General features: G+C 31.4%; 1 protein-coding gene across 1 annotated transcript in view; it reads right to left on the bottom strand.

Moving 5' to 3' along the window:
- The window catches only part of LOC111701590 (D-beta-hydroxybutyrate dehydrogenase, mitochondrial), a gene marked incomplete in the record, with an annotated part of 26370 nt that extends 18102 nt beyond the window's left edge, over positions 1-8268 (bottom strand). Inside the window, 2 exon segments of the mRNA XM_023472941.1 lie at positions 5771-6043; positions 8179-8268. Of these exon segments, the coding sequence (XP_023328709.1) occupies positions 5771-5828 (58 nt within the window).
- Positions 8269-13656: the final 5388 nt, after the last annotated feature.

The following is a 13656-nucleotide window of genomic DNA, read 5'->3' as shown; positions in this document are numbered from 1 at the left end:
AACCCTTACAAAATAATATATTGCCCCCCCTAGCAAAAGTCCTAGTTGCGCCTCTGTTGGAATCTATCGATTTTGAAATGAATTCTGTTTCAGCCAAATTACCCTTAATCTCATTTTTCACGAACGTTCCCTTTAAACCCACTGAAATTGGAATAACATTTTTTTTATATAATTACTAAAGGGTCGTACAATTTTTAGAGTGCATAAAAACCCATGATTGTTTTATATATTCGAAAACCGCAGCTCTTGTAAGAGTATAGTTGAGCATCGAAATTACCTAAATTTATGTATGGCAAAACATCAACGATTCGATCATCATCAAAGAATCAAAGAATCAAAGAATCAAAGAATCAAAGAATCAAAGAATCATTATCCAGCTTCACCTTCAATTTCCTTTTGATGCAACTTTGCGAGTGAATAAAATATGATTTTTAGTTTTATTTGATTTACGGAGTTCAAGTTCAAGGTTTACTTGTGTTTATATAAACATTAAATAAATACTCTTTATGTAAAGACCTTGCTGCACTGTACTAAAAAACATTTGCACAATATGAATACCAAGGGTGTGTTTACACTGTACAGCATGTACTTGCACGTACCCACGTGATGTACACTGTACATAGTACATACGTACATACAAAGTATGGGTCATATGATATTTTCTTCTGTTTACAGTTGAAGTCGTCTTTGACGTCTCATCCTTTGTTTGTAACCCTGTATATCTTGAATTAACCAATTAATCAATTAATCAAAAGTGTTCATAACGTGGATATTCTGTATAGCGTACATTTAGGTTCTAGATTGTTCTATGTAAAAACAAAATAATGAAACATTATATTTCAGGGGACATAAGTTCCAAAACAAACACTAGGCTCATTTCTAACACTGTGTCAGAAATGGGCACAAATTGAAAGACTGGGTTTTTGGGTAAAAGTCGATAGTAAAAACTATAACCAACATCTATATATAAATTTGGCTTGTCTGTCTGTTTGGGTGTCTGTCTGCTTGTTTTAAATGTCAAAACGGCTGAACCGATCGGGCCCAAATTTTTGTGGGACATCACGTGACCACAGGGAAGGTTTATGAATGATAAAAATTTAAAAAATGTGTTTTAAAGGTTTTTATTTTGTAAATAAATTTAAATTCTTGAAAATCCGTAAATGTTTTTTAAAATACGCTAAATTTGTTCTTCTTTGTTTTAAAATGTAAACAAAAAGAACATGTTTACAATTTAAGTAGAAGATGGGCGCGAAGCGCCTTAAAAGCCTAGTTTTACTAAACATGACGAGAACAGCAATTCTAAATTTAAACTTTTAAAAAAAATCACAATAGGAGTTCTTTATTTATTAAATCACAATAGGAGTTCTTTATTTATTAAATCACAATAGGAGTTCTTTATTTATTAAATCTCTTGAAAATAATTAATAAAATATTAAATAATAAAATTGTTTATAATAAAAGGAATCGAATTTTATTGCTCCTCTATATATATATATATATATGGAGTTTTAATCTCTGTTTGTCTGTCGTGTGTGTGTCCGATCAAAACTCAAGAACCCCTTGACCGATTTGCCACAAATTTATATTGGTGATCTCGGGAGACCTAGAGCAGGTAAACGGCGGGAGTTGGGGAGTAACCCTGAATACCCTGGGCAACACTAGTATTCCTTTAAATTGATTTTGTGTGCTATGTAAAATCAATATTTACAAGAGCAATAAATGTATTTGTTTATGGAGCTAGAGGTAAAGCCCGGAAGAGAAGATGGGGGGGGGGGTGTTACTTCCCCCAATCCCCCCCAATCCAACCGACCCATTCCTTCCTTCCTTAGTGCTAGTTGTTCCTGGAATGTCGGACACTGTCTATACATAGAAACATCTTTACGATGTTGTTCCATGCAACGTTAATCTCAATGTTTCAAGGCGAAATACATACCCTGTACTCTATCTTTCTATCTATCTATTTATCTATCTATCTATCTATCTATCTATCTATCTATCTATATATCTATCTATATATCTATCTATCTATCTATCCATCTGCAAGGGTCAGTCAAAGGTCCTTTTAATCTATATTTGTTATATTTACCGTGAAGACTGAGCAAGAAAGAAAGAATATATGAAAATATATAGATCTCAGAAAATATTGAATTCATAGGTTTACAGCAACATACATTTCTCTCAAAACTCTTTCTTTTTTTCATTCTAGAATAATAAAAACAACATTCTAGAATTATAAAAACAATATTCTAGAATAATTAAACAGCATTCTAGAATAACAGAAACAGCATTCTAGAATAATAAAAACAACATTCTAGAATAATAAAACAACTTTCTAGAATAATAAAATCAACATTCTAGAATAATAAAACAACATTCTAGAATAATAAAAACAACATTCTAGAGTAATGAAAACAACATTCTAGAATAATAAAAACAGCATTCTAGAATAATTAAACAACATTCTAGAATAATAAAAACAGCATTCTAGAATAATTAAACAACATTCTAGAATAATAAAAACAACATTCTAAACAACATTCTAGAATAATTAAACAACATTCTAGAATAATAAAAACAACATTCTAGAATAATAAAAACAGAAGTTCTATTGATTCGGGCGTTTTGACGTTTATTAAATACAAACATTATAATAGATTTTATTTTAAAAGGCAACCCGCTTGTACATCGTAAATGGAGAAGGAAAAAGATTTAGTCATTTGTTTTTAGTCAATTGTTTAAAATTACTAAAGAGAGAATAATAATAAAGCAAAAGTGCAAAGCAATAATATTTTATGATGTTTGCAAATATTTCAAATAAAACTTTGCATTTTGAAGCGTGTAATTTTATCCATTTATTTCCCAGTTGATTTATCCTTCTCTACTTCTTATTATTAAATAGTTCAGTCGAGCGTTAATTTGAGCAGCTAACATATTTATATTCAGTTACAGGGGTTGTCAAAATAAACAGACATTTAGATTATTTCTTATAATTTTTTTTTGCAAAATTGACAGATTTAAATATTACTAGCCAAAGGGCCTGGCGTTGCCCGTGAAAAAAAATGTTAAAAAAATGTTTTTAAAAAATTTCGAATTTTTTATAACCTATAACACTCCCCGGCCACCCCTGAGTGTCCACAAAAAAATTTAATCCAGCCGTTTGGCCGGCTATAGGCAACATATATATATATATACAAATGTCTTGTTTTATTATATATCTAGATATTTGCTGTTAAACCCTGGGCAAAACCATAATAACAACATTAATGTCAAAATTCACCCACAGTTTAATGGCTCAAATTTTTACAATACTTAGATGAATAAAGCATTTAAATACTTGTTGAAAAATAGACAAGATTTATAATTGATCTCTAAATATGATGTTTATTGAGAGTTCCTGTTTCTAATATGCAGCCAACCAGTACATCACATATTTATTAAACAGTTATATTTAAAAAGTAATTAGATTAAAAGTAATTTATTATTGTTAACATTCATGTTAATTCTTAAAATTTCTTAAAGCACATGTAGTCATAAAAAAACATAAGAAATTAGGTATAGATAGAACTGTAAGCCACATTTATTTCTTTAATTAGCTTGAATTTCAGGACATTAATTTTTTTTTAGGATTTAGGATTTAAAAATCATTATTTCTACAATTTTTGGTCTTCGAAATCATAAATTAAGAAAAAAATTTAATAAGAACATTTAAAGATTTTGAAAAAAAGCTTAAAACTATTTGATTTAATGGAAAATATTTTAAACGAAATTTCTAAGAATAATGAACCTACGGCCAGTTAATTGTGCTAAATATATAAACAAGTGTGTGTAATGTCCTATAATTTTTTCTAATGATACATATGGTGGTATTTGGTATGGTTTGTTATGGTTTGGATAACCTATTGTGTACACAATTCCCACAACAGGAATTAATTACCCGCATTTCTCATTTTACAAGAGAATGGAAATAAAAGAAAGAAGACATTCAATGATATAGGAAGGAACATTTGTATTGAAAACAAAATAAGAATTAAGTAGCTTTCCAAAATAAGAATTAAGACCTATTTTTACGATCTTATCTTCAACAGGCATACTTCCAAAGGATGAAACGACGCCTGTCCGGAATTAATTCTATTTTACATCTTACATTATATAGATAATAGAACCTAGAGTTGTCTGTCAAATAAAGGTTTGACTGGAACCGCTAAAACTGCATCCACAGTTCGCTAAAGATAAGAAATCTATTAAGGTATATCTAGGATCAATCATTCAATTCAAAATAATACCTTTTTTTCGTCTAACCAAGTTTGATATATATCCGATGCAATTTTTTTTAGATTATAACTATTGTTTCTGGTTTTTTTATTGATTCGAACTAATTTGGGTTTCAGTCTCTTTGGTATACCAAGTTTATAGATATGTACTACCTTAAGTTTCAGGATCCCTGCCCTAGCAATACCCGGTTTTATAGATTTGAAATAATTCAAGTCTAAGGCTCCAAGTTTTATAGATTTGAGTTGTATTAAGTTTCTGGCTCTGTCGATACCCAGTTTTATAGATTTGTACTGTCTTATGTTTCAGGCTCTGGGGATACTTAGTTTCGTAGAATTGAAACTATTTTAAGTTTCATGCCTTATCAGTTTTATAGATTTGAACTAAAGAGTCGATCAGCTTTTGGGGACATCCAGTGTCATAGAGTTTCGCTGTCTTAAGAATCAGGCTCCGGCGAAACCCAGTTTCATACACTTAAATTGTCTTAAGTTTCAGGCCCTGGGGATTTTATTTGACATGTTATTGAAACCAAAATAAATCGAACCATGTAAAAGTTTTCTAACAATTTCCCATGGAATTTTAATTTGTTTTCTTAATGCGACATTGTATCTAGTTTTAACAGGAGGGAGAGTCATGTATATTATAAATCAGATTGTGTGTCATGTATATTATAAATCAGATTGTGTGCCATGTATATTATAAATCATATTGTGTGTCATGTATATTATAAATCAGATTTGTGCCATGTATATCATAAATCAGATTGTGTGCCATGTATATTATAAATCAGATTGTGTGCAATGTATATTATAAATCAGATTGTGTGCCATGTATATTATAAATCAGATTGTGTGCCATGTATATTATAAATCAGATTGTGTGCCATGTATATCATAAATCGAAAGGAAAGATAGAACACGCTTATGTAAATTTTACTTCAATTTTAATCAGAAATGTTATGTCGAATTTTAAAAAGAATTGTGATTATATTTTTTATGTAAAATTCAATGAAGACATGAAACCATCTTAAGTTCATTCAGGGACCTGTAATAGTTAATCCCCATTCCATACTAATAAAGGTATTACTGATACGACTTTCCGACTTTATAACTTCTCTACTTTACATTTACACACACTTTTACTTTAAAAAATGGTTCCATCCATATATGTGTCTATGTATTAAAATAAATATATTCAGAAAAAAGAAGAAATAAATGCAATATATCAAAATACAGTGTAAAATGCAAGGTCTACGACATTGGGTTGCAAAAATATAAGGATTAGAAAATTAGAGTTTGTGGCAAAGACTTTTTTCATGCGTTTTATCGGCGGGTGCGTTTTATCGGCGGGTGCGTTATAAAAAAAGTGTGAAAAGACAACTGTGTATACAAGTTTTTAAATAGCTGAGTTTATAGAAAAAAAAAAATGCAATTGAAATAAAAAGGAAGTGACCGATCTCTCCATGGATAGTCCAGTGATCTATAATGGCCGTCACTCTTACCTCCAATAATAAAAGCTGCTCCAAATATCTGAAGAAGAATTAGTCCAACTGGATCCATTTTATATTTACTTGCTCAACTTCAGTGCACAGTTTATCACTTTAAACCTCGTTCATTGGATGCATATCTAGTATCTACTCCTTTTCAAACATTAGAAACATGGAATTGTTTTAAAAATGAAATCACTGGATCCACTAACGAAGTAAACTACTTTTTAACTTGATTGATGTTGAATTATTTCATCCTTTTATCGCTTGTTTACTCCCTCCTTACTCCTGTAACAAAATGTACATGGTTAATTAAACATATTCAAACTTTTACAGAACTTGAGCGATTCATCTCGATATTCAATGTGGGCACTTTTAAATTTGAAGATCAATGCTTGATCCACAGAATATCGATTATCGGAGTTGAATTAATCCGTAGATCTGCATAGGGTGGAGATCTATGGTTGATCCCAAGATTCATAACTCAACAGCTCTGACTTCAAGATCATAGACTATATTTATTTACAGATTACAAAGGGAAATATTTGAAGTTAGATATCAAATTAATGACACAAGTTTTGGATATTCAAAAGTTTTTATAAAAGAAATTAACACATTATGTTTTAGTTGCAGAGGTTAACTCAGGTTATGTTCGTAGTTACTCCTGGAGTATGAAAACATACAGAGGTTTTATTTGAATCCCGGAGTACGAAAATATACAATAGTTATGCTTGAAGTTACTCCTGGAGTATGAAAACATACAGAGGTTATATTTGAAGAAGTTGGTCGCTTATAACCCCTTCCCCAAGAATATCGATTATGCATTTTTTGTGAAAACACTATTTTAATCTAATATTATATATGATATATCTTAAAATATTGTTTCATCCTGTGTCATTTTAAAGTTCAGTTTTTGTTGTTTTTTGCTATTAGTATTATTATTAGTTGTATTTTCACTTTTTTTATATCGAATGTGCCGTTCTATTATAATGCATATTTTTGTCTATTTTGCTGTACAAATCTTCTTTGCGGATTTTACAAAGATACAGTGAAATCAATCAAGCTTGACATAAAAATGTTGCCAATTTTTCTTTTGAATTTGCAAAGAAACTATTCAATACAAAGAGATTGAGAAACAATTAATTTTTGAAAAGATTACATTAAAAAATGTAAAGAAAGTAAAAGATTAAACTTGGAAGAATTTTGATATTTACATGAATTAATTTTACTGATTTTATTGACAGTAACTGTAATCCTAGACAAACTATTGAATAAACAAAAATGGAGAATTTTTTTCTTAAATATTTGTTAAAATCCAGGATTGGATCCCCCCGAGCAAGAGCTTGGTTCAAATTTTCAAAATCAAGAAATAAAAACAATGATGTCATCATATCTCAAATTAAGGATTTTGTACAGCACTTTAAATATTTTGAATGATTACATGAGCTTTTCCCTCTATTCATGAATTTGATAATTGTTTTATATTTAAAAAAATTTAAAAAAAACACTTCATATTAAATTCACAGGGGCAGATGCAGGGGGGGAGGCAGCAGGACCGTTGCACCCCCCCCCTGAGATTTCAGAATAGCTTCTCAATAGCACTTAAGGGAAAGAAAGCCTAGTGCAAAACAGAAAAAAAAATTTCTCCTGTGGTGCGTCTTTTTGTTCCTAAATCTGGATTTTTTGTTCCGAAATACATCTAGCACCCCCTTCCTTAAATCCTGTATCCGCGCCCCTGTAAATTCAAGGTATTAAATCAAATATTCTGAAAATTTCACAAACTAATTTTTTTAATCCTTAAATCTTTGAAATCTCATGTTTTATTTTAGTCCTTTGATATTTCAAACTATGAATTTGCTCAGATAAAATAGTCAATGTTGGAAATATCAAAGTTACACGATCAACGATATATCTATTAGAAAATTAAAGTTTGAGGCGGGAAATCAGTTCCTTTCCCTAATCAAATATCACTTCTACTTTTACAACTTCTTCAGTAACATTTAAAACAATGATATAATCCGTTTTTTTTCTTTATGCACCGCTCCTTGACTTTTTCAGAACTTGTTAGTTTAGAATTTTAAAATGACTTTTAAATGTTAGCTTTGGGAAACTTGATATACATTTTTTTTTGAAAAATTTCACTCTTTGATAAATTCCCAAGCAAAGGAATTGAGTCTTTACCACAAACTCTGATTTTCTAATCCCTATATCTCTGCAACCCAATGTCAGAGACCTTAGATATTTCAAACTATTTATTCTGTCAGATCAAATAATCTAAGTTTGAAACATTAAAGGTCTACATCAGGTGGCTAAGATAAAGGGATTGGAACATTTGAGTTTGTTGCAAAGGCTCAATTCCTTTGGATTGGTAAAAAAATATGTGTTTCTTTTGCCAATGCACTAAATGATATGTGTGTGTGTACCTGAAATAATATAAGTTTAGTTCGGACTCTAGTAGTGGACGGTTGTCCGGCACAGAGCTTACACACTACTGTCTACTAAAGTTTAAACCCCGGGAATCAACACTCCGTGGGGGGGGGGGGGGCAGACTGGACATAGGGCCATCTAAACAAGCGGACATATTGGACACAGGACCCCTCAAACAAGCAGACACACCGGACACCAGTTTAACATTATCTAAATAGCCCCCTGGAACCATTTGATAAACTAGATAAAGGTCACTTAGGAACCCTTTTGACCACTAAACGTGGCTTCTTGTAAAAATTATTCTTGGCTTACTCCCTAGAAAATATTCTTTTTCATATCTTTGTTATTTGTATATCTTTTTGAGGTAACATTGACCGTCAAAGTTTCACGCCCTATTGTTTTAAATGCTGCTGACATTGAACTTTTAAGTAAAGGTTAACTTATTTCACCCCATTTAATATAAGTTAAGGTTTAAAACTTGATTTAATTTTGCAATTTACGTGGCATAACTTGCGGCTATTTAGCGTTAATCAATGTTGTTCTTATCTTATGTATAGGATTAGCCACAGCATATATAGACTTCAGAGTTCAGAGACGACATTATAAAATTTTTCAATCTTGTATATGTTCTATATGAACACAAAAACCGCACACGAAGACTGATGTATTCACAGAAACTGCACAAACTGAACGCTAAAAGGCACGGGCAACCGCACAAACTGAACACTGAAAGAAACGGGAACTGCACAAATTGAACACTGAAAGGTACAGGGAACCGCACAAACTAAACACTGAAAGACACGAGAACCGAACAAAATGTATAATAAAAGACACCAGAATTGCACAAAATGTACACTGAAAGGCACAGGGAACCGCACAAACTAAACATCAAAAGACACGAGAACCGCACAAAATGTACACTAAAAGATGCAAAAACCGCACAAAATGTGCACTGGAAGGCACAGGGAACAGCACAAAATATACACTGAAAGGCACACAAAAACCATAAAAACTAAACACTGAAAGAACAAAAACCGCAGAAACTAAACACTGAAAAGCACGGGGAACCGCTCAAACTGAACACTGAAAGCCACACAATTAAGAATGAAAAGCACGCCCAACTGCACACACATGTAGAATGAAAGGCACGGCCAAAACCAACTGCATAAATTGATGACCGAAAGGCAGGTTAAACTGCTTTAAGCTGTAGAAAACCTGGAAACCCGCACAAAATGAAAACTAATGAGCATAGGCAACGCCGATTAGTTCTAATGATTTTTGTTTTCACCGAAAAACATAATTTTCTTCTGAACCAATTTAGAACAAATATTTCTTGCTTTTATGTTGCTTTAAACACAATCCCCATCCCTACCTCGTGCAATGGAAAATAATGTGATAAATGTTTATAAGAATAATATTGTTGTCTGAACCTCCTTCATCCTTTTGTAATTTGACCTTTGTATTATCAAGCCATATGCTTTAATATCTAGACGGGGGCCCCAGGGGGGGGGGGGCGGAGGAAGGGGGGCGTCGAAGGACAGAAAAAAGCTCTATAATTAAATGAAAGATAAAGAAGTATCGTGATGGTTTAAAAGACCAAAAGACTGTAGTTTAAATGATTTTGGATATTAACAAAAGCTGTGTGTCCCAATAAACATGGAAATTTAGAGACGACATGAAGGTCGTCTTTGATTTCTGATATTTAATGCATTGCAAAGAAAGTAAAAAAAACGAGGCTGTACGTCTTTTCATACAGTGATCTACACCTTTCTTGTGTCTTACAAATCGAAGAACATATTATAGATATTTAGACAAATTTTTTTTTCTCAATAAATTGAAATATGTACAAAATATGACATATCTTCATCAAATTTGAAGATAGAAAAATGTTAGACCACATTTTGAAAATCTCAAGACCAGGTGTTTTCGATATTAGATGTGTAAACTGGAATTATACTGCAATAATTGTCTTCAAGAAAAAATGCCGCATGGATCGAAGACGATATAAAAGTCGTCACTTAATTTCCAATTTTATTGTGACACCCTGTAGTATTTGCAAATGGTAAAGGAAGGGACAATGTGTATGCATGTACACTTAAATTTGATAATTTGAGGAAAAGTTACAGGATGTCGTCTTTAATCTTTAGATGTTACATTAGTAACCAGAAAAAAAACTGAAAATGATTTAAAAACCAATATACTTAATTCGTTAGACATTTTCTAGTTGTGATTTAGCTTCGACTTATTTGCCTCAGACAATCAGATTGCAGAGATATAGAAATTAGAAGAAAAAAAAACTTTTCGAGAAATCTTATTTTTTTCCGGATTTCAATAAATGAATAGCTATTCTGGATTTGCACTTTTATAATTGATAAGAAATCTATATTTCCTAATTGAGACATTTTTTGGCTAGAATGTTGGACAATGAAAAAATCTCATTACAAAATGTCCAAATGTCATTTCATATCCATGTCAAAATGTCCATGAAAAGTGTACAAAATGTCGAAATGTCTCGAGTAAAATTCCTGTCGCCAACCAAAAACCAAAAATCATTAAATATGATGGTCTGAAAAAAATCTATTACAACTGAAAAACGGGGCTACAGTACAGCTAGACAATGTTTAACGAATCGGATAACAGGCTTTCCAAAATGACATAAAAAGCATTAGTTAGTATAATTCCAACCGATCTAAAGGGAGATACTTGTTAGATTTGGTAGTTTAGCTGATAGTGCAAACAACTTTAGGATTCATTTGATAGCAATGAGACATTTTTATGGTGTAAAATTTTTAAATAAAAGCGTAAAGTCGTTTGTAATTATTCACCAGTTGTTTTTGTATAAGCAGATGAAACGTTTTTTTCAATTCTTAAAAAAACATGAAAATAAACTATTAAAATTAATTTTGAAATCTCCCAGGTTTATGCAAATTCTTTCAGCTAGGCCCGCTTGTTAGAGGTTTCTTTATTTTAATTGTGAAGACGACATTTTGAAGACATCTGCGAATACAATTTTAGAAACAGATAAGTGATAATGAAAAAATCAATTCTATGGTTGTACTATGCTTTCATCCATGATTTCTTTTAAGAAATATTTCCTAAACAGCAAATTAGTCTAAATATTTTTACATGTTTTGCCCGGGTTGATAAATGTTAACTGCTAACTGAAACAACTGGTGAAATATTACAAAATGTCTTGATATCAAATGAATCCTAATGTCACCTCTTCAATACCGCACTTTCAGCTCAACTACCATGTCAAGCATGTCACTCCCTTTAAATGGTTCAATGTACTCTTTTATTTTTTTGAACACCCCCTTAAAACGGACATAATTGAGAACGTTTAGAAAATTCTCATATTAAACATTCAATAGACAAAGCGCTCAGCTGCTGCACCCTTTCTCATCAAAGAACCTGTCAAATCATTCGTTGGGATGTTTAGAAAGATGAAAATTTCCCTGTATGATAATTGAAGGACTGCAGTATGGTGAAAGTTTTAGATAGATATTTTCAATCATCCAGAACAAAAAGTTTTATCAAAAATTAAACTTAAAAAGTTTTATAGAAGTTTTTAAAAATATGCAAAAAAAATCATTTCTGACACCCCTAGGCTTTGTACGCCAATATAATTCACCAAAACCATACTGTAGTCCTTCAATTATCATACAGGGAAATTTTCATCTTTCTAAACATCCCAACGAATGATTTGACAGGTTCTTTTTTCTAAACAAAAATATTCCTGGTTTATTTTTCTTGGTTGTATTATTCTGCATTCATTGAAGACATTTGCAGTACGCGGTACAGTTGTACACGTGTACACTAGTGTACTGTACTTAAGATAATAAACGGTGAAGGAGTTTTTTAAAAGAATTGTGAAAAACACAATAAATCAAGAACTATTTGATCATTATGTGAAGCAAATTAAAAACTCATAATTTTACTTTTACATAATAAGTTTGTCATTGAATTATACACTTTATTTGATTTGATAAATATTTTTCTAAATAAGTTGATTTTTTGTCTTGTTATCATTTTTGATGACGGACGACACTAAATTAAATCAATTTTACAAATTTTTAACATTTCATGGAATAACCTGTATAAACTCTCAATTCTTTATCTTCTTAATTGTGGAATCATTTTTTAAAGGGACTGTACATACACACTGGACATATACGTTAATTTCAAGTGACTCTCCATTGTAAGTGTCAAGTCCGATTTAAAACGGTGTCCTTTAAAGCTTTATATGAACAGGAGGTCATGAAATATCTCTCATTTCTAGATGAAAAATCAAGAAATTTAATAAAATTTTCTCTGTTTACTGGTGGCTTGCAGGAGCGGGGGAAGTCAGGCAGCCATAAGCCACAAAAGTTTTCTCTTCCATGCCACATATTAGCTTTTTTGGTTGTGGCTTATGGCTGCCAGAAGACAAAAAAGCTAAAATGTTGCATGGAAAGAGGAAATATTGTGGATTATGGCCAACTGCCTTCTCCCGGGTCTTGCGGCCGCGGTGAACATTATCAGAATAAAACACTTTTAAAGCTAGAAACACTACGACATCGTCCATATTATTGATCAGACATGGTTTTAAAGAGTACCGTTGTCAATCGGGCACACCCTAAAGTTAAAGGTCACTTAACACTACTAACACCTTCTTTTGGGTTTCCATCTGATAATATTTTAAAATATTGATTTTTTGCCCTGTTGGAGGTAGATATGTTTTTAATAAAATATCGATGCAGGTGAAAAATCTTTGATTTCATTTCTGTTATTGCAAATTCGGATTCCTTAACCTTATCCCGATTGGGCTATTTTTGTCTTATGTGATTTTGCCCTTAGAGTTAAAAAAATAGACCTGTAACTTTAATGGTTAGGGTGTAAGGGAGGATTTTAAAAAGGTCAAAAATAACGTCGAAAAACTTTTAAAAAATAGTTTTTTTTACTTTCAACTAATATTAACATATGACACATGTTATTAGATCCATTTTTCAAGGGCTCTTCAAATATACATATCTTGCTCTGTACCTTAATTAATAAAAAAGTCATTAAGTATTTCAGATTTTTTTGGAACACCAACCCGCCGCTCCGTTTAACCGTTCTTTACCCTGCCCTATGCATCAAAAAAATTTGTTTCCACACTTAGTTTTCAACTATTATGTTGAAAAAGTAAAGAAGTTTTAGCGTTCTAATGTAAGCCGTTTTCAAGTTATTCATAAGAAAGCACAGGGGGGGGGGGTGATAGGGTTAAATATTTTTTGCCATAAGCATACTTCAAATTGAGAAAATTTAAAAAATTTCCTTCCATGCTCATTTCTGATGACATTATTTTACGAGTATAATATTTTTTTTGCGGGTATAATAATTTTAAAGGAAATGAATAAATTTTTTACTTGGACACTTTCAGACATGTGTTTGATTCTTAATCAAAAACCTAGTCCATTAACTCTAGACAAAATGTTTATAAACTATGTTACCTA

This window comes from Eurytemora carolleeae, unplaced genomic scaffold (assembly GCF_000591075.1).
Source record: "Eurytemora carolleeae unplaced genomic scaffold, Eaff_2.0 scaffold432, whole genome shotgun sequence".
Taxonomy (NCBI): domain Eukaryota; kingdom Metazoa; phylum Arthropoda; class Copepoda; order Calanoida; family Temoridae; genus Eurytemora; species Eurytemora carolleeae.
The sequence above is the reverse complement of the archived record's forward strand: the minus strand, read 5'-3'. Positions and strand labels throughout refer to the sequence as shown.